At 46.9% G+C, this 23,000-nt stretch overlaps 12 protein-coding genes across 12 annotated transcripts; 8 read left to right on the forward strand and 4 right to left on the reverse strand.

Moving 5' to 3' along the window:
• Nucleotides 1-176: 176 nt before the first annotated feature.
• Nucleotides 177-2,414, forward strand: N7479_005970 (Major facilitator superfamily domain general substrate transporter; the record flags this gene model as incomplete). Its single annotated transcript, XM_057253666.1, has 15 exons — nucleotides 177-384; nucleotides 454-547; nucleotides 609-636; nucleotides 702-748; nucleotides 802-879; nucleotides 929-994; nucleotides 1,048-1,085; nucleotides 1,141-1,310; nucleotides 1,368-1,422; nucleotides 1,478-1,531; nucleotides 1,592-1,679; nucleotides 1,737-1,876; nucleotides 1,933-2,007; nucleotides 2,061-2,180; nucleotides 2,236-2,414. The coding sequence occupies 15 exons, from the start codon at nucleotides 177-179 to the stop codon at nucleotides 2,412-2,414; spliced, it is 1,440 nt and encodes a 479-aa protein (XP_057107528.1).
• A 340-nt stretch (nucleotides 2,415-2,754) lies between these two features.
• Nucleotides 2,755-3,743, forward strand: N7479_005971 (uncharacterized protein; the record flags this gene model as incomplete). Its single annotated transcript, XM_057253667.1, has 2 exons — nucleotides 2,755-3,013; nucleotides 3,082-3,743. 2 exons carry the CDS (start codon nucleotides 2,755-2,757, stop codon nucleotides 3,741-3,743), a joined length of 921 nt encoding a protein of 306 aa, XP_057107529.1.
• Nucleotides 3,744-4,771: 1,028 nt separating this feature from the next.
• Nucleotides 4,772-5,627, forward strand: N7479_005972 (uncharacterized protein; the record flags this gene model as incomplete). The annotated part of the gene is made up of 4 exons (XM_057253668.1): nucleotides 4,772-4,893; nucleotides 4,952-5,302; nucleotides 5,355-5,432; nucleotides 5,489-5,627. 4 exons carry the CDS (start codon nucleotides 4,772-4,774, stop codon nucleotides 5,625-5,627), a joined length of 690 nt encoding a protein of 229 aa, XP_057107530.1.
• A 71-nt stretch (nucleotides 5,628-5,698) lies between these two features.
• Nucleotides 5,699-7,492, reverse strand: N7479_005973 (uncharacterized protein; the record flags this gene model as incomplete). The annotated part of the gene is made up of 4 exons (XM_057253669.1): nucleotides 5,699-5,986; nucleotides 6,170-6,214; nucleotides 6,266-6,339; nucleotides 6,415-7,492. The coding sequence occupies 4 exons, from the start codon at nucleotides 7,490-7,492 to the stop codon at nucleotides 5,699-5,701; spliced, it is 1,485 nt and encodes a 494-aa protein (XP_057107531.1).
• A 286-nt stretch (nucleotides 7,493-7,778) lies between these two features.
• N7479_005974 (uncharacterized protein) lies at nucleotides 7,779-8,032 on the forward strand (the record flags this gene model as incomplete). The annotated part of the gene is given in 2 exon segments (XM_057253670.1): nucleotides 7,779-7,791; nucleotides 7,809-8,032. 2 exon segments carry the CDS (start codon nucleotides 7,779-7,781, stop codon nucleotides 8,030-8,032), a joined length of 237 nt encoding a protein of 78 aa, XP_057107532.1.
• A 905-nt stretch (nucleotides 8,033-8,937) lies between these two features.
• Nucleotides 8,938-9,411, reverse strand: N7479_005975 (uncharacterized protein; the record flags this gene model as incomplete). The annotated part of the gene is made up of 1 exon (XM_057253671.1): nucleotides 8,938-9,411. One exon carries the CDS (start codon nucleotides 9,409-9,411, stop codon nucleotides 8,938-8,940), a length of 474 nt encoding a protein of 157 aa, XP_057107533.1.
• Nucleotides 9,412-9,682: 271 nt separating this feature from the next.
• N7479_005976 (uncharacterized protein) lies at nucleotides 9,683-9,868 on the forward strand (the record flags this gene model as incomplete). The annotated part of the gene is made up of 1 exon (XM_057253672.1): nucleotides 9,683-9,868. One exon carries the CDS (start codon nucleotides 9,683-9,685, stop codon nucleotides 9,866-9,868), a length of 186 nt encoding a protein of 61 aa, XP_057107534.1.
• A 159-nt stretch (nucleotides 9,869-10,027) lies between these two features.
• On the forward strand, nucleotides 10,028-11,051 carry N7479_005977 (SDR family NAD(P)-dependent oxidoreductase; the record flags this gene model as incomplete). The annotated part of the gene is made up of 3 exons (XM_057253673.1): nucleotides 10,028-10,103; nucleotides 10,163-10,777; nucleotides 10,834-11,051. The coding sequence occupies 3 exons, from the start codon at nucleotides 10,028-10,030 to the stop codon at nucleotides 11,049-11,051; spliced, it is 909 nt and encodes a 302-aa protein (XP_057107535.1).
• A 733-nt stretch (nucleotides 11,052-11,784) lies between these two features.
• On the reverse strand, nucleotides 11,785-13,537 carry N7479_005978 (Zn(II)2Cys6 transcription factor; the record flags this gene model as incomplete). The annotated part of the gene is made up of 3 exons (XM_057253674.1): nucleotides 11,785-12,544; nucleotides 12,600-13,305; nucleotides 13,405-13,537. The coding sequence occupies 3 exons, from the start codon at nucleotides 13,535-13,537 to the stop codon at nucleotides 11,785-11,787; spliced, it is 1,599 nt and encodes a 532-aa protein (XP_057107536.1).
• A 1,317-nt stretch (nucleotides 13,538-14,854) lies between these two features.
• On the reverse strand, nucleotides 14,855-16,520 carry N7479_005979 (TauD/TfdA dioxygenase family protein; the record flags this gene model as incomplete). Its single annotated transcript, XM_057253675.1, has 10 exons — nucleotides 14,855-14,940; nucleotides 15,006-15,085; nucleotides 15,140-15,239; nucleotides 15,294-15,452; nucleotides 15,513-15,603; nucleotides 15,653-15,714; nucleotides 15,764-15,806; nucleotides 15,861-15,920; nucleotides 16,074-16,102; nucleotides 16,160-16,520. 10 exons carry the CDS (start codon nucleotides 16,518-16,520, stop codon nucleotides 14,855-14,857), a joined length of 1,071 nt encoding a protein of 356 aa, XP_057107537.1.
• Nucleotides 16,521-16,872: 352 nt separating this feature from the next.
• Nucleotides 16,873-17,199, forward strand: N7479_005980 (uncharacterized protein; the record flags this gene model as incomplete). The annotated part of the gene is made up of 2 exons (XM_057253676.1): nucleotides 16,873-16,964; nucleotides 16,992-17,199. The coding sequence occupies 2 exons, from the start codon at nucleotides 16,873-16,875 to the stop codon at nucleotides 17,197-17,199; spliced, it is 300 nt and encodes a 99-aa protein (XP_057107538.1).
• Nucleotides 17,200-20,940: 3,741 nt separating this feature from the next.
• Nucleotides 20,941-22,928, forward strand: N7479_005981 (transcriptional regulator family TF; the record flags this gene model as incomplete). Its single annotated transcript, XM_057253677.1, has 3 exons — nucleotides 20,941-21,542; nucleotides 21,597-22,034; nucleotides 22,097-22,928. The coding sequence occupies 3 exons, from the start codon at nucleotides 20,941-20,943 to the stop codon at nucleotides 22,926-22,928; spliced, it is 1,872 nt and encodes a 623-aa protein (XP_057107539.1).
• Nucleotides 22,929-23,000: the final 72 nt, after the last annotated feature.

Consider the following 23,000-nt stretch of genomic DNA (forward strand, 5'->3'; position numbering starts at 1 on the left):
GGACGCGAATCGGCCTATATGCGACATTTGAAAATCTTCAGATCGACATTTAATATATTCAGGGAAAATGTTATATATGGCGGGTTTCCCATTTAACGTTAAGCTCAGGGTTTAAAAAATTTAAAATTTCGTGGCTTGAATCAAGGTGCTTAATATCCTTCAGCCACACCGCAATAATGGCTGAACGAGCTTCTATTTCGGCATCTTCCGGTGCCCCAACTGAAAAGCGACTATGGTATCGCAGCACACTCTTCAATGCCTGTGTTATTGGAAGCGCTGGATTCACAGCCCCGGGTTTATGGAATGCCATGAATGCTTTGGGAGCTGGTGGCGCACAGGAGCCTTTCTTGATTAATGCGGCCAATGCGCTTGTTTTCGGTCTTAGTATGTTGACACGTTGCTGCAATCGCACTGCAAATTTTCAATTGGGCTTCGCGCTAACTTATTTGCTAGTGGGATTTTTATGTCTGTTCGGTGGCCCTATCGCTAACCGCCTTGGGCTGAGATGGACTCTGATGCTTGGCACCGTGGGATACCCGTTGTACTCGTACGTATCACGAGTCCAGAATATGAAATCTTGTGGAGTTCGAACTGACTTTGATATACAGCGCTGCTTTGTACACAAATAACGTTTATGTATGTTTTCTGTCAACATTGGAACTACCCGTACGATTCGGGAATGAAAACTAATTCCTATCTAGGGAAATGTATGGTTTGTGCTAGTTGGATCAGCTATCAATGGTTTATCGTGAGTATTCTGCACTGATCAAATGAAATAAGATCATCGGCTAACCTTTATAGCGCTGGTCTCTTCTGGGCTTGTGAGGGTGCCGTGGCACTGGGTTATCCCGAGCCTACAAAGCGAGGCAAATACATGAAGTGAGAGGCTTCGAAATATCCTACAGTAACAAATGACTGACTTCAACAGCATTTGGCTTTGGTTCCGTACAGGTGGACCGTTGGTTGGAGGTGCTATTGTCCTTGGCCTCAACAGGTATGTTTAATTCGAATTCATATGATGAATGAATTATACTGACGCATTAAAAGTGCTGCCAATGCCCATGCCAAAGGAAAAGTGGGATCTGGTAAGTTGATCCAACATATATTTGAACAGCCAGAATGATCGCTAACAAAAAACAGAGACATACCTCATTTTCATCGCGCTCCAATGTACTGCATTGCCTATTGCCTACTTCCTCACGTCGCCCGACAAGGTCCAACGCACCGACGGTAGTCAAGTCAAGTTGATTGTGCAAGACTCATGGCAGGCTGAGATGAAAGAGCTCTGGAAGGTCTGCCGGCGCAGAGAGGTGTGTTGAACATTGTTTCATCCATTCCCACATGATATATGTGACTAACTTCCCTAGATTATGCTGCTCCTGCCTGTTTTCTGGGCCGTCTACTTCAACATGTACACTGGAAGTATGGATTATCTCTTTCGTGTTCACTATTTGCAAATGCTCATTGTTTCACCTAGATTTCAAAACCTACTACTTCGGCGTGCGCGCCCGTGCTCTGATGGGATTCGTCAGTATGTTTACACACTCGCACCATCTTGAACTTTGTGCATCAGTGCTAACATAGACCAAAGCCTACTTCTCCACTCTTCTTGCCTCGACAATTATCAGCAAGTTCCTGGACTACCGCGGTCTTTCCATCAGAAACAGACTCAAGTACAGGTACGGCATCTCGTCATTTATCGTCAAAGCTAAAAGCAAGACTAACAATCATCACAGCTTTTTCTACGTGATCGTCGTCCACATCACTGCCTGGGTCTACTGCTGGGTTATCCAGGAAAAGTATACCAAGAACCCACCAACTCTTGATTGGGCCGACAAAGGCTTCGTTGAGGGATTCTTCGTTGTCCTGCTCTGGGGTGAGTCTCTTCAAGAAGCCAATATTCCAACACAGCCCTAACATTTCTTTCATCAGAATTCGCTCAGCAGTCACTGCAAAACTTCCTCTACTACTTCCTCTCCACGATGACCGACAACATCTCCGAGCTCTGTAAGTCGAATCCAACCCGATTTTCTTATCTACAGATTCCTAATAAAACGTAGCCCGTTTATCCGGTATCCTACGCGGCCAAGAGAGCTTTTCACAGGCTGTCTCTTACGGCCTCAACTCGAAGAAATGGCATGGCGGCAGGGTGCCACTTATTGTCAACACCATCCTTCTTGGTAAGTGACCCACACTGAGTGATTGCAAAGAAACAATACTAACTTTCATCTCTAGTCCTGTCCATCTGGCCTACTTGGCTCGTTGTCAGCACCCACGTTCCTATCGAACATGACAAGGAGACCGCTGAGCTGCCTCAAGCTCAAGACGAGGAGCAGAAGAGAGTCAGTCTGTCTGACAAGGAGACGTTTGTTGTTTCGGAGGCTGCTGTTTCTGAAGTAGCTGCCTCCAAGTAAGTTGGACTCGATGAATTGTCCACTTCGCACAAAATTACTTAATATAGTTACGACTGGGGTTTGAATTCAACACAAAACCACCCTCACCATTAGAACAAAATTTAATACAGAAATAAATGAGACGACTATTTTTTAATGGAAACCAGTAGTCCGAATACCCAAAGGCTCCGACGAAGTTCCTATTTAAGCTTCGGTCGATGTATTTGCCCTTGGTAATAGTGACGACAGTTGAAGTATTACCTAGGTGAGCGATTTTCGACTTCTACAAATTTATTCTCAGATTCCCACAGCCCCCTTTCATTCTACATTGAGAAACTCCATTCTATTATTCTATATCAAAATGCCCTCCCTAGCGAATATACCCACATCTTGGAAAACATGGTGGGGCCGATTAAACAAACTTGCGAACTCATCCGAGGTCAACACAAACAAGTTGAAGGACTTCATTGCCAAACCCCCTCGCGAGCCGGAAATGTTCACTGTCTCGGCCTCAGACATGACACCGACCGATGTAAACGACTTTTTTGGTTTGAGTGAGGTGCAGGGATATGAAACTTGGCAGTTTTCACGGGAGTTCGTTCAACTTGGATCGGGTTTTGGTACCTAAAGCCTCCTAACCTCATGTCCTACAGTCTGGTTTGTAATACTAACTAATATCTACTTACAGAAAGTTGGATTAATACATTTGAGGATTTCACTAGATCCTCCAAGCCAACTGAAGCCCGCTCGCGGTGCAAAATAGATGTACTACTCCACGCTGTCTATGAAGATCTGCAATACCGTGGTTTTTTGGAAGAGGACCGGAAGGCCACTCTGCAATTTGAAACATCGCTCGAATGGGGGCCGGTCAAATATCTCAGCAAGCCCTACAAGTGCGTCGGCAAAGCCGACTACAGTCTATTCCTAGGAAACCATAATCATATGGCGTGCCACTTGGTTATTTTGGAGGCGAAACAAGATCGCAATGCTGCAAGTGGTCAAGGCCAACTATTGGCGTATATGGCAATGGTACAGGCCAGTCGAAAGGCTCGAGGCCAGTCAGATAGCACTGTGTGGGGTGCCCTAAGCGATGGGCATTGGTTTTACTTCTTCCGGCTCAATAACACAGCCAAATGGTCTGTAGTGGCCTATCAAGTCAGCCGCGATGGCTGGGGTGCCATCGCTAATATGATAGCGTTCATGATACTCCAAGGCTATCAGACTGCGCTGTCTCCTCTCCGATCAAGTGGGTCTAGTAACCCCTCTGCAAGGGCTTCCATAGTATCCGCAAAGGCCCCTAGACTTCCCTCACTACATATTAAGGAAGTCATTGAAGAAAGTGTTGATTGATTTTCTGATGATTCTTAGGTTCACCCTTTCTGGGGACCTTGGGTCGGGGGCTTTGGAAGATTTGCCTAATCAGCCCAAGGGTGCTATCATTGCCATGTTCAGCAAGATCGATCCCCGTATTGGGCGATTGTTAAAAGCTCAGGTGAAGAACAGTTCGCGTTTTTGCCTCTTTGATGCTTTAGTTAGAGGAATCCAGTCTTTTTATAAATTGTTTATCCTAGTCAATTCCACAAGTGAGTAATTCATCCCAAGATGCATAGTAAATACGATAAGTACAACTCAATATCCCAAAAATGGTAGTCTATATAGATTCTTCTGGATATCTCACCGCTATTTAGATGATATCTAGCATCCCTGTGAAGTTTCGAAGATTCCTGATTATGTGATTGCTACATCTTGAGCTCTGTGCAATGTAATTTTTAATACTATGATAACGCAACTTTTCGATCTTCTGAAAATTGATATATCATGTTTAAAAGTTTTGTCAATAGCCATGGAATGATAATGATATCAAATAATGTGATTGTCGAGATGTGAGGTCATAAAATGTCTTATTTGCTATATGTTTCGAGATGGACTACTCACTTGAGGAATATATTACTAGGCATACTCTTTTTAGCACCCTACCACTAACCCTCTCGCTGTATATATCTCTTCTGTTCATAACCTTATACATACGACCATAGGGTGTGGAAAACAGGGCTTCCCGTCCGCTCAGCCGTACTTAAGCCACACGCCGGTGAGTTAGTAGTTGGGTGGGTGACCACCAGCGAATCCTCACTGTTGTATGTTTTTGCTTTTTTGCTGTGTATTTTTGCTAAATTGGCTGGAAATCCCCTCTTGCCGCCCTGAATACCGTGACTGAATACCACTATAAATTTTTGGTGCCTGATCCACGAGGCTGAGAACCCAACAAAGTCATTGTTACGTCTTCACCTTCTTATTTTCTACTCTACTCATGAACTTTGATCTCTAATCAGTTTTTCCTCTTTCTTTTTGCACTCTTGTCATCAAATATCCACACCAACATGTCTATCATGGGATATTCAGATCTTTGCTTAGGCACACAAGTGACCTTCACCACTCCCTCGCCTCAGAAGTGGGTTCTCGAGGAGAAGCTCACCAAAGGATTTCCAAAGAGTTACCATCCGTGAACTCGAGTTGGGTGGTGGACCTTCCTTCGCCGTGTTCAAATACCTCTGCTACAGTGCGACAGACAGTAGCAAGAAGGCATTCATGAGAATTTACTTTCAGATTCCCAACCCCGGAACAGAGTTCCAGCTCCCCCGGCTTCGACAACAACAGGCAGCTCCACCCCGTCAGCATTTAGAGCTACAAGCTTTGAAGGATCTCAGTAAACAACACTGTACCGTGGTCCCAGCTCTCCTCGCCCACAAAGAAGGAAAGCAAGGCAAGGACGGCCTGGTTCCAGACGGCTATATAACAAATATTGTGTGGGAAATGGTCAGCGGGAAGCCACTTGATACGGATCAGTTCTGGAGGCCTGAATCGGCGCGGTTACGCGAGGCCGTCCGTACGAAGTTCCGCCATATCTGGGAGTATATTTACAGAATCCTTCAGCGTGTGAAGAGTGAAACTGACAAACCTAAGGGAGTTGAAGCGTCATGGATGGTATCCAGGGCTCCCTCTTTTGCAGAATATTATCTACGACGAGTCAACCGGGGATATGTATGTGATATACGATATAGACCTATTACAAAACAGAATATGCTAACTATCTTTAGGCACATTGCCGGTTTCCGAGACCCCGACCGCTTCGATCCCGACGAGAAATTTTCCGATATGACCTTTGTCTTCTGGCGTTTAACTAGGCCACCCAGAAAGTCCGGTTGGGAGAAAGACCCTACCAAGTGGGCCTGGTAATCATCATGGATGTCCGTTTCCCCAGCTCATATTTGCCGCAATTACAGGAATCGAGTTTGATATCATTGATATCAAATGACAGCCCGCCGCCAGATCACAATAATCTCCCATTTGTTTGATGCAGCCACAGTTTTTGGTCGAATCTCTGTTGTTACAAAGCATTTACATCCCCGGCATACATAAAAGTCTTTTCTTGACGCTTCGACAGGCTCTTCCTTGTAGCCATTTGTCTCATCATACGCAAGCGTCTGGGCTTCTTCGGTCTGCGCGATGTTTGTGTAGCCAGGAATCTCCTGGCCTGACTCTCCGTCTATCAACGCGGGATAATCGCCCCATTTCGCAAGCGCGTATCCGATAAGCTTCGGATAAAGAGAATGAGTTTTTATACATCTACTAAGATCGGTCGGCGAACGTACTGAAATACTCTATGGACCTGGGCGAGCTATATCAGATACTAGGATGGAAGAAGAATGGCGATATACAGGGGAAATATATTGCAGCTACACTTTAGTGCTGCTTTCTTTTTCAAGCCTTTCTCAAACCGAGTCCCCTTGATAAATCTGCTGCTCCACAATCTTCGCATTAACCTGCAAAATTAGCGTTGGCCCCGAGAAAAGTTGTGACCAAAGGCGACTTACATGGCGCATTCCCAGATCCGCGACTCTCCGCACACCTAACAGGCCCATGCAGGTCCTCGTCTCCTCTGCTAAAACTGTTGAAGAAAAAGGAAAAAAGTCAGCATCACTACACACACTGCCTACGCTAGGCGCGGAGATGATGCACTTACTCTGAAGCATCTTCTCAACCCCAGCTACACCTCCGGCACCAAGGCCCCAGAACACTGGTCGCCCAATGCCCACTGCCCTCGCACCCAGGCACAACGCTTTTACAACATCTGTCCCGCGTCGAATACCCCCATCGACCATAATGTCCAACTTCTCCAGAAGCTCTGGGCAGTATTTGCGAATTTCGAGTAGGGTGTGAATAGCTGGCGGCGCAGTATCAATGACACGTCCCCCGTGGTTCGACAGGACAATGCCTTTTACTTGAGGATATGTCGCAGCGACTTGAGCATCCTCGTAAGTCTGAATTCCTTTTATGATTATCGGTAGCGAGGTGTGTTTCGCGATCCATTGTAGCGTACTCTCCCATTCGGCATCAGCAGCCGCTCCGGAGACTGATGGGATAGCCACTCTAACTTCTGTGCTTGGTGGGGATGCCTCCCTTTGTTGACTTGCGACCTCGATCTGCGCATCGTTGTACAGTTCGAATCCTCTCGGTCCGAGCTCGTGCTTCACTGGGATGGGCTCGTCGACGGTGAGGATAATGCTCTGAATCGCGGGTATCTTATTGATCCTCGCCAGGACAGCCTCACTCTCAGTGCGATCTGTCTGGACATAAAGTTGGAACCCAAAGACCTGCTCAGGCGTGGCTGCCGCGACAACCTCCTCGGGAGTCATCGACGCATTATTCGAGATCATATGCATGGCACCAAGCACTCCACATGCGGCTGAAATGCCAGCCTCGCCTGCTGGGTGCGCTAACCGGGCCATTGCCATCGGCGATACGAAAATAGGTAGCCCGACTTTCTGGCCGATGATTGTTGTTGACAGGTCGCATTCTTTGACGTTGACGAGCACGCGTGGCCGGAGGAGGATTGAGCGGTAGACCTCTTGGTCCAACCTTTTGGAGATCAGGTCTCCAGCGCCTGCATAGTTGAAGGACCAAGCCCTTTTGCTTAGGTGTTTTGTGGAGAAAGATTCGAACTCCTCGAGACTTTTGAGTGATTCCATTGAGGGTGCCTCTTCGTTCTGGGACTTGTTGGGCCGGGTAGGGCGTTGATCTGCGTTGGATATTCCGGTCATGGTGAATCTAGCAGTAAGGTAACGTCGCTCGCCACGCTCATGAATATAAGGGTGTTCGGTTAATGGGAATAAACGAGGGGGCCCGTCGGCTATAGTCGGCATGCTGTAGCTTCCCAATTATTGACCCCAAACCACGCCACATCGTCACATTAGGAAACTAGGTTTTCGATATACAGATCTGCCAAAGCTAATACAAGATACATATAGAGCTATACAAATATGAAAATATTCACTGATCAACGGAATTAGCAACATGAATAACCTTACGAATGCAGCTACTAATACAATGTCGAGAAATTGTAAGAAATCAAGTCAGGCTTCGGCGTAGAGACTATAGGTCTCAGCTTCGAAGACGATGCGATAAGACGAAACCCCACGCTACCCCACGCTACCCCCACCCCCCACTTCACCAACCAGATCCGATGCGATGCGACCGGCCCAAAATGCGATGCGACCGGACGACAATCTGATGCGATTGAACAACAACACAATCACGACACAACCGGTCCAGGAAACCGATATCGGGGAAGTACCAGATGACCAATCGGGTCGTGATGGTATGCTAGTTACAATACCTAGAGATGCAGCACCAACAATTTTTACACCAACTGATACCGCTAAATACCTCGGTGTACCGTAGTAGATGTACGTACAAACCGCCAAAGAACTGAGAAAACCAATACAAAGGAGACTCGGGGGATAGGATCCGACCGAGGCATTTTCACAAAAGAAGCCTTTACGACTACAATTAGGAGTAGACATCCGCAAAGCTCGAAAAGCCCGAAACCCGACCCGACCCGGGCCCACTAAAGGGCTGAAGTTTGGGCCCGGTCCTCAGGCCCACCGGTGGGCTATAGGCCCGGGGTGAAAGTTTACTGGGCTCTAAATGAGGACCCAATAAGGCCCATTAAGCACCAAACAATACAAACATTCTAAGAAACGTGACTTTTTGAATTACCTTATATTTAGAACCCGTTTTAAGCCTTTATTTTAAGGTAATATTTTAGTATTTTAACTGATATATTATTAATAGTAGTCGAGTCTAACTATAAACTACTTCTGAACACGTGAGAAAACGCGTTATTTAAACAAGTTTTGAATTATAGAGGTTCACCTGGGAAGTTGTTGTACTTCCATGTAGGTCCTAAATATATATCCAATGTTAAAATATATACTAACCTTTTCTCAACCTCCCCTAGTCAGATTTAATTCAAATTTAGGATCTATACTTGTATAGCAATTGAAATTCTAAGTCTAAACTTATATGTACTCCGTAGAGCTAGTAGAAGGATCAGAATACAGCGATTACAAGATGCTAGTTGAACCCCCTAAATGGGCTATAATGGGGGCCCATAGGGCATCCCATGCAATGACCCGGCGACTACTGTATGTGGGTCACATAAGTCCAGCTGTCGGTCAAGGAAACTGGCCGAGACCTTGGCGCCTTAACTGAACCCCAGCAGGGCCACCCACTCCCCCGTTTCACCTTCCTCATCATCGCGGGGTATTGCATCTTCAGGGGTATCGTCAATTGCACGGATGATCTCGAACGGTGACAGGAATAGATGCTCGGGTCGCCCCCGTAGCCACCACCGCCGAAAGGGACCCCATCGGCTGTAAACCGCAAGAACATCGAATCCCGCATCAGATGGAAAGGGTGGTTGTGCGAAGACGAGGCGAAGGTCCGATCTTAACTGGGCCCCCAATCCTCGATCTTGTGCGCAAAAGATGCGAGCGTTGTTTCCGCCACCATGAAGGCATAAATTAGGGGGAGATGCTGCGTATGGTCGGAGACTGTAGCAGCGGACATTTTGACGCAGGTTACTTTCTCTGCTTCGCAGATTTTCATTTTCATACCAAGCAAAACCGCAGCCGGGAATATCAGTCAAAACCTCCTGGTTGCAAATTGCAATGCACATCTCTTACCTTCGGGTAGGGAGACATCCTCTTGAAAGATTCCGTTCACTGATAAGCCTCGTTAAGGTCTATATCTGTCGGGGAATTCATAATTGGACCGGTGGAATAAGAAGAAAGTAATCCAACGGGTCGATAAAGGCTGAGATTGATTTGGACCGAGATGCAGGGGAGGTTGAGACAGCAAAAGCCCGAAGTCTATTTGCTATATCTCCGTCATATATTACTAGCTAGCACGGAGGGACATGCGATGAGGCGGAGACAAGAAATGTAACGATGGACAGGGATTCACTGTTAGATAGCGATTGCAGCATAGACCAAATTGCCAACGGCTCTAGCGTCGGCCGCGCCATCGCCAGGGCGGCCGCCTTGTCGGAAGAAAAAGACGATTCTGAAGTCTTTGATCTATTTGTCTCATTTGTCAGAATGCTTCTCAGTCTTGCTCCTATCCTCAATGTGTGACTTCTAGGTGTTGATCTCCTGATACAGTGGATGTAATACATATATAAGGTTCTCCGTTAGATAGAAATAAAAATCCAGACATTTACACGCATCCCTAATATTTTTTGGATATTTGTCAGACTTATCCCATTTTCCAACATTTCACTTGCTAGAACAAACATGACTGCATCCGTGGACTCCAGCAACATCTTCCGGGTGGATGGCATTGTGGCCGTTATTACCGGCGGTGGCAGCGGTACGTTTTCTTCATCCCACCCTCTTCATTGTATCAGTCATCCTCATGTCATTTCGCAGGAATTGGCCTGAGTATGACCCGTGCCCTGGCTGCCAATGGTGCCCACAAGATCTACATTCTGGGCCGTCGGCTGGAGGTTCTCAAGAAGGCCGCTGCCGAATATCCTGATGTTATAATCCCCCACCAAACAGATGTGACCTGCAAACAGGATCTTCAGGAAGCCGTGGATCGAGTCAAGTTGGAAGTGGGCTATGTTAACCTTGTTGTCGCCAATTCTGGAAGCATCGGACCCCCCGTGCGGTTCAACCCTGCGGCCTCTCTGCCTGACTTGCGTCAATCCCTATTCACTGATTTATCAATGGATGGTATGAATGATGCCCTCAATCTCAATGTTACAGCTGCCTTCTTCACAATGACTGCCTTCCTCGAATTGCTCGACGCGGGGACGCAGAATGCTCTTAAGGGCGGGTTCGGCAAGCCCCTGGACAAGGGCAGCGATGTGCCCTCGATCCAGAGCCAAGTCATCTTCACGACGAGTATCTCGGCCTTCAGCCGTCACTGGACCTCGTCACCCCCGTATCTGACCAGCAAGGTGGCCATCATGCAAGTGGCCAAGCATGCCAGTACACAGCTGGCCCGGTTTGGCATTCGTGTCAATGCCATTGCTCCTCGCGGTATGTTCTTCCTTCTTACTCATGCATTAACTTCTGTACTAATGTGTGCGATTTAGTCTACCCTTCGGACCTGGCAGCGGTCCTAATTTCAAGCCGCAAGCCCGAGGAAGAGGCCACTCACGATGATCGCTTCATCCCAGCTCGCCGTTTCGGAGGGGATGAGGAAATGGCCGGTGCCATTTTATTTTTGACGAGTCGGGCAGGCAGCTACTCGAACGGATTGATCCTCACCACCGACGGTGGCCGCTTATCCGTCATGAACAGTACCTATTAAGCTCACAGTGGGTGTACTGTCTACTGGGACTCGTAATGATTGCAATCTCGATGGAAGTTGAGGAATATTTCAGATTGCTCTAGCTTCATGATCGTGGGGTATAGTAGTGTGGAGATGTCTTGAATATTTACAACAATGCCACCTGGTGCTTACTTGCTTAGATCTTCTTCTGTAAGGGATAAACAGGCAATCTGCATCTATAGGCCTGGATAATCAAAATCCTGGACTGATCTTGCCAACCGAGCATCGTTTGTCAATGAGGGGCTTCGTCGGTGCAGCCGCAGGGGAAGTGCGGGCTTTCGGAGGCAGTAAGCACTATCTTCGACTAACGTATTATATTATGCAGATCCAGTTGTATCCGTTGTGGGTCTCCAGCGGGCGTTGCTGGCTTTATGTTTTATTTCTTCTTGGTTCGATTTGGATTTTTAGCGGCGGCCGACGGCGGGTATTGCGTCCGATCGATGATCCATGTACGAAGGTGTATAACGGCAAAGATCTGAATACCTGACTTTTCAGGGCTGCTGCCTTGAATTGATCTTTGTGGGTGTTTTGCTTGTAAGCATCATAGCCTAGTAAAAGTTGTATGAAATAAAACAAGCCGATTGTTGGAGATATTGTACTGCCCAGGCGAAACGATGAGAATTACAGAGCAAAGATTTCCCCTCTATTTACTCACGTGTCTACTCGTACTATGATCTCTATATTATGCCTCCTCTCGCTCCATTGCTGACCCTTATGCCTGAAACGCCTGGGATCTTCCAGGCACACTTGGCGATGCGCCCCAACGCGCTTCGAATTGACTGAGCGAAGTTTGCAGCCGATGATCCGCGGTCACTGACTGATACTCATAGATATGTTTCAGCGCTGCTCGATTAATATACAGACAGCTGGGGGGAAAGTGATCGATTTGACTGAAGGGGAGGTTTTCGTGCGTGGCGGCAATGTCAATGACCATTTTCGTAATTGTATCCAGGGCCTGGTGGGAACTATTGCTCGAGTCATAGGCCCTCGGGAAGTCTCGACCGTGTGAGCCGAGGAGGTGCCAATGAAGAAGAAACAATGCACTATGCGTTCCCGTCAAATTAGATCGGTTATTTTGAGCGACAAAATCAGAATATTGGGGAGGGACAGACCGGATCGTTAGAGCGATTGGGACACAGAAAATTCCATAGTTGCCCCCATGCTGCTGCATCAAGACAGCCAGAAAGGACTGCAGTTTTCGGTCACATTCACTTAAATATGCGTGTTTCTGGTCCGGATCCGTCATAGATAAACCCAGCAGCACTCCATCCAGGAGCCATGCCGCTTGAGCGCTGCGCCCGAAGCCGCCAACCCCGGGAGAGTTCAGGGCCTTGATCGCGATGCGAGATGCGAGCGCCACTGCAGGATTCCTCTGGTCTAAAATGGTGGGATCGAGCGGTAGACAATCATCCTGGGCGGGTATAACGGAGCCCAATGGCTGATCCAAAGTCGCTAATTCACAAAGGAACGCTCTATGCCGGCGTCAGCCAATGGTCTCATGGGGTGTGAAGAGGACGAAGTACGTACCGCTCACATATCCGGATTCCCCACCAGGTATTAATTTCCTCTTCTTCTATGGTCCAATCAGCCTGCGGCGGAGAATTTCTGGTCAGAGTAGGGGTGGATCGTAGCTGGGCTGCATACGCCATCCGCGCATAGCTTCCGATCGTCACGAAAGCTTGCTCCGGATGACCATGGGCATACTCGTAAACCGCTAGCAACACGCCAGCTTGAACAAGGCTGGTTGTGGGCGCGTGGAGTGCTTGTGCCTGGGCCATAAGGGATTTAGCGGCAACGTAGAGCGTCATATGTTCGACACGGTGGCCCCCTTGCGGCCCCAGGAGATCGAAAGAGTCTGCGGAGGAGACAAGTAATGCTATGCATAGAACGAGTAAGGCGAAGTCAGCCTGGAGATTGGTCCCAAAAGAAAGCAGTTGGGCGTGGAATCGCCGTCGGGAGATAATTGGTACGAATGTATGAACACCCTGGAAGTATCGGACACTGATTTCATCAAGATAAAGCCCGGTAGTTTCGAGTAACCGCTGAGCCTGGACGCATATTGTGAACTCGATCGTTGAGACTGGAGCCCCGCCTGGAATGTGCGCGCTGTATGTGAGGCTGTCGAAAAGTAATTGTGTTGATGCACTGACAGGGTTATTAGCTTGTAGAGCGCTAGCGTTTTTCCAGACGCCGCTTTGGGACTGATGACTGGCTGCGGATGCAAGGGCAGAACCTGCGATTGCTCGATGTCGCGGACTATGATTCAAGGTCTGATACAGACAGGGTAGATCATAGCTAAAGGGGGTTCTGGGTCAGCGGCGGATATTCCAACCCTCGGTTGGAGTAGAAGCAGCATGATACTCAGCACAGTAGCGACAGCGCGGCAGAGACTTGTCACATCGTTTCTTGCGAGCCTTGCAGTTTGCGCATACATTCAAAGACTTCAAAGTGGCGGCCGCTGGCATGATTGCTTCAATGAAATTAACAGCGGGGGTGGCGGGTTGATGGGGATGGGCAGAGATTGGTGTGGACCTGTCGGGGGTTGTCGGCCGCCGCTAGTACATTTACGGTGGCATCTAGTCGTTTCGGGATATTGCCTATTAACGTATAGGGTGGTGCCCGTCTATACGAGATGTCGCAGTATATACGGTTTGTTTGCCATGGTGAAACCTAGAGAACACATCCCATCTTCCTAGATACATATTAAGGTCGAGAGTTTCGCGGTAGCCACTAAGTTCACCACAGAGGTATGCATCCGGTATTAGATCAGAAATGGTATGATATTACCATCTCGGCTTGTGGGCTCGTGGACGATATCAAAAAATTCCCTTAAGGAAGCATGCACATTGCTGGAAGTAGTGGAATAGCTCTCAGCGGCGGAAAAAAGCGGCGAGTAGTGAGAGAATAGCACGCACAAAACTCGTCTCGTTAGTGAGCGTCTATTTGGGCGTGATGGGATCTTCCGACGGATAATTACAACCGTGATTCTTGTGACTCATACTTGTGAGTATATCATATGGTCCCTTGATGTGTGGTTGTTAATACGCGAATAATTCAGGATCCCTGCTCCCATATGCGGGAGAAGTCATTCTTCTCGACAGTGGTCGAAAGTTCTGCAATGCACATACCAGCGGCCCGAGTATACAAAAATGCATTTTTGGGGAAGGGAAAGGGGGGGGGGGGGGGGGGGCTGAAATATCTCATAAGTAAGAACAAGTCGACTCAAATGTAGTTGGTGATACTAAACTTTGCAGCTCAATGTCCTCAGCTTGGTCACATTCATTATGAGAATTGCATGATCTGGTCCAACTGTGCCGAGGACGTTATCACCGACTTGATGAGTGAGTTTATTGCAATCCGCCAGGATATTAAAGCTATTATTCCAACTTATCGATATAATCGATTCTTGATTCAAGTCTTGTCAATTCCCTTCCTCGTGCTACGGGAAACACGAATGTCCCACCGCAAAAAGCTCGTTCTGTTAAACATTTTCTCTACAACTATCTTCATCATGATCACCGCTACCTATTTTGCTTCGATTCGATTGTACTATTATCCTATCTTATTATTATTCTATTTTAGTATTATCCTTAATTCATCATCTACGTCTTGAAATCGTGAAGTACTCGATGAATCGTCCACTTCGCAAAAAGTACGTAATATAGTTATGACAAGGGTTTGAATTCAATACAAAGGCACTCTGGTCATTGGAACAAAGTTTAGTTCGGGACTAAATAAGACGCCTATCGTCTGTGAATAATAGCACGTTCTTCACACATCTGTCAAACTACCAGAACACCCTCATCATCCTGTCTCTCCTCACGTAATTTACGCTCGGCGCGGCTCTCACTAGTAGGGTCGAGATAGGCTTCGGTATGAGATTAGCAAAAATATGTAGAATAGATTTCCAGATATTTTAATAAGAGCACTCACGTATTTCACCAAAAACAGTAGTCCGAATACCCCGTCTAGCTCCTTTGTATGTACCAGGGATAACGCGGTGAAGCGTACAACTAAGAGCGTATCAGTTCCCCGCTCTAGTAGTAAAAATATGGGTGTATAGTTACCGATTATCCCACATAGCAACACTACCAACAGCCCATTTCCAACGAACAGAGTGATCATCAGCTGAGTGGATATGATATGCCAAGAAATCGAGAATTTTGTCTAAACAGACGTCAGCCCTAAGCGACAAACCGATTCGTTGAATATTTTACCTACCGGACTCTGCCTTCTTGAGCTCAGCGAACCCAGTCACAAATCCGGGATTGACATTCAGTGCCTTCAATTTAGTAACTGGGTGCGTGCGCACGGCGGGGTGGTGTGTATCAATCGGAGGGCGATTGGGAGCTGCACCCCATAGATCAAGAATAGTGTCATCTATGTAGTCAATTGATTAACAAACTTACTACTGAAGAAAGACACTGTAAGGAGACATACACTGTAGCCTCGAGGTATGAACGGCGTGAAGGCCGTCGAGGAACCTTTTGTACGCGTCGCTTAGGGCGTCATAAGTGCCATATTGAGATACCTATGAAATCAGAATCTGGGGTTGAGTGAGATCTAGATCTGCAACATACCCAGGCTGTGTCACCGCCGACTTCAGGGTGCTCTTCCATTCTTAGTAGGGAGTAGGTAGGTGCTGTGATATGTTAGTAATTTATGATCAGAGAGCACGGTTTGATACATACGATTAATCTCAAATGATGTATCGGCGTGGAAATCTCCACTGGGCTAAAGAAGTAGAATATGTTAGATTGGTTTTCGATGGGATCAAAAATATCGTACCCAGGGAGTGTAGTTAAGAATCTCACGGTGATCCTCGCGACTGCCTTTGATACTGACAAACTTCATGGGTTCCAAGGTTAGTAACTATGACAAGGGGGCATGATATAGATGGATATATATATATGTCCACGGGTATTATACTTTTTGATCCTGTTAACTGTTAGCTGACTTGAATCTACTTGGAATTTGGGAAGTTCTTGTATTTTGACTTACCTTTTGAGCAGGGTGCTTATCCAATATACCTACAAGATCATATTAACAACTCGATACCGTTACTCAAAAACCCCATATGACCGTACCATAATGCTGAAATAGTTCAACCTGTTTCTCGGTAGTAAGATTTTGATCCCTGAAAAAGACAACTCCCCGCTCATTCACAAGAAGTGCCAATTCATCCAATTGGGTCTCGTTCAACTCAGACAACTGCACATTCTCAAGAACAGTTCCAATAGACTCAGTCAGATCAACCTGCTTTGCCACAGAGAATAATGCCTTTTTCTCCTGATCTGCAAAAAGGGCCCGGTCTTTGGGCGGGGTAAATGGCTCCCGGAGTGGCTCTGGTGGCACATGGTTCCTTATTTTCTCGTTGAAATGAGGATGAAGCGTAATGGGGAATCCCGAGTCGGCCGAAATATGCTTGCGGGATTCGAGATGAGCCATATTTTGCGAGTCTATTGTATTGATTATCGTAAAGAAGTAACAGAGTTGGAATTTGAGTGAAATTGAACTAGAATTGTCTTGCGCTTTATATCCCGTTGAGCTCATAATTACCTTCGATTGCGTCAAAATACCATATGCTAGTCGTCTCGTGCAAGCGCAATTATCTACTTATTTCTCCAGAGTATGGCGCCTTTTCAGAATCTATGTCGAATATGTGGAGAATAAGCACGTAATATAATGTTTAGAAATCATATAATGTTATTTGAAGCATAGTTTGAAGTCTGCGGAGCGAGCCGCTCCAGCCCAAATACACGGAGAATCCCAACGCAAGAAAGGGCGATGCCAACATATAATGTTCGCTCCCGCGGCTTGTTGGGAGCGAAACGCACAATGTCATACAGACTCTTCGGCAATTGACTTTTGGATTACATTGCATCAGCCACGGTAATTGCAGCGGCTTTAATTCCGCAGCATATCGGGGCGTATTTATCTTGAGCTGATTGGTGAACGAGTTCTGCGCAACCAATACGAAGATCGCACTGGCGATATTCTCTTTGAATATGAAAACAGCGGTACCTATGGGATATCTTCCAGTGACAGCGCGGCTTGGAATGCGGAGAATGCGGAGAATGCCGTCTGTAGGCCGCAGTCAACTCTCGCCCCAAAGATCATTCGATAGCCAATCAAGTCTGCGTGGCTGGAGTAGTATCGTCTGCAGACCAGCTCTGATGGTCATGAAGATCACTGTCACACAGGCCCATTGAACGCAATACCCGAATGTAGAAGTAAGGCCGCCTGTCACAGACGAGAAGACTACGTACCTCTGGACAGGAAGGAGAGTCATGACTCCAGACTTGTTTGGCGTGGCTTCTTGATGGCTTGAAACCAAAAGGGAATCTGGTTGAAGACCTTTGCAGTATGCTGAAATGAAAATCTCAAGAGGCTGTACGTATGTAATACGTACAACATAACTAACAAAAAGGCCAGGGACGATGAAATGGTCGAACAAGCATAAGCGTTGGATGTTGCAGTTGAAAATTCGGTTTGGGACAGCCGCGAGCCCACTAGACTTAAGCCGAACAATCTTAAATGAAATAACCCACTTTGAAGATCAACACAAATAGACTCGTTTGACAGCGTAGAATGTGAAGAGCTTTCCCGACATCAGCTGAAAGGCACACAGTGTGAGCATGTAGGCACTCGGATGACACTCCACATCTTCTAACGTGGTAAGTTGTCGGCCATCTTGTGGACGACACTGAGGGTAATTGTATTGTCTAGCCCCACAAGCAACACGCATAGGCCTAAGGTAAGAGCGATGAATATAAGCTTTGCTTATCGGGGTATTGGATTTCCTCCTAGTCGTCGAGGGACCCTGAATCTTCAACTAACGTTGATGTATCTGCAGAGTAGCTGGAGAATTGAGGATGGTTCATCGATCGGTTTGTCGCTTGTGGAAAGAAGGGGGAGCTTCAAAGCTGAGGAGGAGGAGGGGGAGGAGGAGGAGGCACGAATGTACTAAAACGTGAAAGTTGAAAGTGACTGTGAAGCTGGTATGCTTGGCTCCACGTTTTCACTGTACCTCCCATATTGAACCAAGATATGATCAGGATATTAGACTTTTATATCGAAGCTTCCAAGGTATCCTCTAGAGCCGCAAGGGCTGAATAGTGGATCGTGCCGAGGTACGTATGATCACTCATGACCTAGTGAGTGACCCTTTGAAAACGTTTCCAGATATGCACGTGAAGAGTTCATTACCCCTAATTATTGCAGCAAGCAGGCTCAATGTAGGTAAAGCTTTAAAGCTACCTAGCTCTGGAGAGAGTAAAATTAGGATACGATCTTGTGGACAGCGAGCACGACAAATCCGGTAAGCGGTCTCTTTCTGCCGGAAACAGAAGCTATGTGGCACAGAACGACTTAATATTTCGCCCTTCGGGGCATATGGTCAAATGAAAATATACAGAGAAGATTAGCATAGCCCCTGCACTAAGGATGACACGCATAATCAAAGAGAAGCGCACTTTTTTTTTTCTCTTTCGCCGTTTAATATTGAGGATATACGATGTGGGTCTTCCTACAACCTGCCTGGCTATTGATCAAGAAGTCACGTGGTGTCGACCAATGATGGCGAGTGTTCGAGCCCCACGTTACGCGAAAGAGTGGGCCCCTCGTCGACTAATCAACCCACCTTCCAACTTTGGAAGTAAGCCCTGGAGGTCGAGTACCTTTCTTACGGAGTAGTCAATTCCTCCAGATTTTGGGGTTATGATAAGTTTGGCAAACAACATTGAAGTGTGGTCTGAATCGAAGAAAGAAAGCAAATATAGCCACTGATGTAGCTACGTGATATCACCAGGTGAGCGTTGATAAATCGGTGGGATGGCATCATGATAGACACACTCATACGACCGCAGGAGCTTTGCCAAATTGAGAGGGCGTTGGAGTGTTTTCAAATAATATCATGGTTCACACTATGATTATTTCAGATCTCGGAGTCCTGGTGAATTTCTTTAAATGTTGGCGTCTAGAAGGAGTCTATAAGGGATCAAAGCGCACAGCAAAGGTCTTGCTCCTGCTGATCACTAGATATCTAGGGAGAGTAAAGGAGAATAAACCAATTCAATTGAGGTACGATCATGTCTCGGTGCCTCATATGCGGAGACAAAGGTGCATTAAATATGTAGGTAGAGCCTTAGGTCGCCGGTAGGAATATACCCATCGTTTGCTCTGTGGCACGATCTATACCCAGATTCTCATCTCTCCACGATAAAACAGTTCCAACGATGAAAGAAGTGTCGATAGAGTAACGTCGAATCCATTTAATGTTAAGTAAGCCGAGAGCAAATCGTTGGGAGTGCTTTCTTGATTTGCACCACTGCATCGAATGTTGGACTAAATCCCTGCCGGGATAGCAGGGCAGACAATGAACAGACAACTAAGCTAGTTCTAACGATTAAAGAAGTTTTGATAGAACAAGGTCGAATGTCCTTGATGTTTAGTAAGCTGAAAGCAAGTCGAACCAAGTACTTTCTTGATCTTTGCACCACTGCATCAAGCGTTGAATTAAATCCTTGCCAGAATAGCTGGACAAAGAATAAAGAGACGGCTTGAGGCCTGGGCAGATGAAACACCGTTTGCAATATATAGCAAATAGTAAAATCTTCATGGGTGAGGAGGGAAACCTCTCATGTATGAAAACCGAAGCGCTTCTACTTCTCGAGGCCCGTCTCAAAGGACAATAGCCCATCTCATTGGGATTTTCGAGTTGTGTTCCAACATCTTGAACTTCTGTATATCCACACATATGACTAGCCGCATGCCGCAACTTTAGTTGACTAGGACAATGTGCGGGTCAGATTCATTGTCTTCGTCTTCGGTGATAACCTGGTTGAGTCGGAGGTTATTCCATCGTTCTCGTTGTCTTTCATGCTAGCGATCTGAAAGATAGGTAAATATATAGTGAAGCTGGATTCCCTTTGCAATCATAATTGGCTGTTGTGACGCGTCAAAAGGCGGCTCGGACTGCAATGTGGGATTGTAGGTAAATAGAGCGTGAGAGAAAGAGTTGCTAGTAGTCCTGAACTAGCGGAAATGGGCTCATAACCTGTGGGAATCTACAATGGACTCGCTATGGAGAAACAATGTGTGTTGATTCCTATGAGAGAAGAAGGACAGAGAGCGAAAGGAAGATAGAGACGACCTAGTTGAAGAGCCTGTCTCATCATGGCTGGCCCTATGGGGTGCTTCAGGCATACGTCACCCAACACAATACTTGCATTTATGTTTTCCAACAACTCCGCGTGGTAGTTGGAGATATAATTATTAGGTATATTCCATAGACCTTTCTTGTTAAGCAGAGAGAATGCTTGTAAATGGAACGTGTTATGGAGTGAAGAGAGGAGAAGTTGCTTGATGGTAAACACTGTTGGTTGATTGCTGAATACTTATACTAGGTTAGAAGCAGGTTTGCGAGAAATTTATCTCAGCAGAACGTCCAAAAAAGAATGTTTGTCTTGTCAAATTGACAACCCTCTAGCCACGAAAAGCAGTCTCGACGACACCATAATCTGACTACCAGATTAAGGGAAGTCCTCACACACAATATGACTAATCAATATACACACCCGTGGACCCGTGGACCGGGGCCGTTTCTATGCAGGATTTCCGGGCCCACAATATTCCGGGCAACCTTGTATCATACCACCATTAGATTCAACACATTCAATCAAGGCCGGTTTTGAAGCCTGATAAATCACACCAGAGAAAGTACCTTGCTAAAGACTGCAGCTTATAACATTACTCCGTACTATCTTTGGCACAAAACAAAAATCAACCTTATCACACATCTCCAAGGCTTCGCCGCGGGAAACCCGCCGCGGGGTTCCCCTTTATCCGAGAAACATTGACAAACAAGATGGAAAGTGGAGATGAGCGACCATACCGGTCTCACACAAAGCCAGCATGCGTACCATGCCGGCGGAGGAAATCGCGATGCAAACTAGAGCCCCATACTGCGGCCTGTTTGATGTGTCGTGCACATGGCACAGAGTGTACATTTCCCAACGGGAGAGAAAAGTCAACCCCACAAAAGAGATATGCTACGGATGCAGGCCCACTACTCCCACATCCGACTTTACGAACGCCAATTGCAGCTGCCCAGTCACTGAGCCGGCCACCTGTGGTAGCCGCTTCACCACAGTTCTCAATTGTTACACAGACTCAGAATGACCAGGATACACCGCTGTCTCTAGAGGCTGAAGATGATAATCCACATATTCTCGGCCCGGCTGTAACTGGGGATAACCATGTCTTGGCCGACTATCTGTCTAATATCTCGGGTGGCCAGGGAATTCGTGAAATTCGGCCCGTCGAGCCGGGCAGTTCCTCGTCTCCGGTTATATTCACGAAGGTGCAGAAAAGGCCCCTGGGACTCATGGTGAATTCTAGTCCGGCATTGCATAAGCTACAGACTATTGAAAAGCTCATAGAGCCGTGGGGGCCACATCTGATAGACATGTAAGTTGCTATTGGTATCTGGCAGAAGCTTTGAAAACTAATTGTTGTGGCTAGATATCTGAGAAAGATCAATCCTTGCCTCCCACTACTTGAAGCAAGCTCCTTTCGGGAGCAATACATAGTTTCCAGGCACAGGATCTCTCCTGCACTTTTGGCGTGCCTGTATGCCCATGTGCTTACCCAATGGCAACACGACCCCCTTTTATCACGAGAAAGGTGTCCAGACGTTCGTTTCATCTGGAATCTTGCCATTGAAGCTGCGAATTCCGAGTTACATGCGTCAGCCGGAATATCCACGATTAAGGCCATTCTTCTCGATGTTGGGGGCCGTCCAACCACATCTATGACAGGCAACGGCGTACGACTGGGTTCGGCTGTTGCGTTGTGCCATTCTCTGGGTTTAAATCGAAATCCACTGCCGTGGGATATCCCACAGGCCGAGAAGCACTTAAGAATGAAGATATGGTGGTCTATCTTACTCCACGATCGCTGGTATGTTTTCAAGAGCGAATTTTTCAAACAGTCGGGAACCCTAGGGACTCATCATCGAACAGGTCAAGTCTTGCTTATGGGACACCTCCCCATATCAGAAGATCACAATACGACGTACCACTACCAAAATCTGAGTACCTGTCAGATTGGGGACGAGATCATGAAGCAAACGCAGTTTTCATCGAACTCATGAACTTAACCGATGTGCTAGACCATTGCTTGGAGCAAGTGTACAGCATACGTATCGAGACGCAAGGACCAAGCAGGAATCTAGAATTAGAGTTGAACAAATGGGTGGACTCACTCACAGGAGACATCCGCAAGATCATTATACGCGGCTCAAACTTAAATATCCCCGGGGCCTCTAACCTTCGTCTAGCATATCTCGCAACAAGACTCCTTCTCCGGCGCATCGACCTAGATCGTGAGCGGCAAGCACCAGACTTCAACGCAGAGCACATGGCCAACCGGGTTATGGAGGCCCGCAGGACCGCGGAGGACATTGTGGTTCTGGTCCAGGAACTTGGAGAAGCACAATTGGGTGACTATTGGCTACCTGTCGTAGCATTCACATTTTCAGCAACGGTTACATTTTTGATCCGGTGTGCATTAGAGACAGAGCAGGCAGCGGGTCTTGCGCATAGTGGTTCACTGCGAATGGCGAGCGACCTTTTGGCTGCGTTGCGATCGCACCATAAGAACTTTGAGTGGGATTTAGGTGATATCTGCCTCGCGCAGCATTCAGATGTCATTGAGAAGCTGTTGAAGTCAGAGCCTCCGGTTGAGAACTCGGGGGACACGGATGTTGATCTGCGTCAGCATTTCGTGCCGGATATGGCTTTTGTTGATGATATGTTTCCAAGCACTTGGGATATACTGCAAATTATGGAGTGAACAAAGTATCCGCGCAGCCTGTGTTTATGAATACGGCTTGTCGAGCCGTTGAAGCTCTCAAACCTTCTAGTC

Source organism: Penicillium vulpinum (assembly GCF_028829585.1).
Source record: "Penicillium vulpinum strain IBT 29486 chromosome Unknown utg000003l_segment0_segment0, whole genome shotgun sequence".
NCBI lineage: Eukaryota > Fungi > Ascomycota > Eurotiomycetes > Eurotiales > Aspergillaceae > Penicillium > Penicillium vulpinum.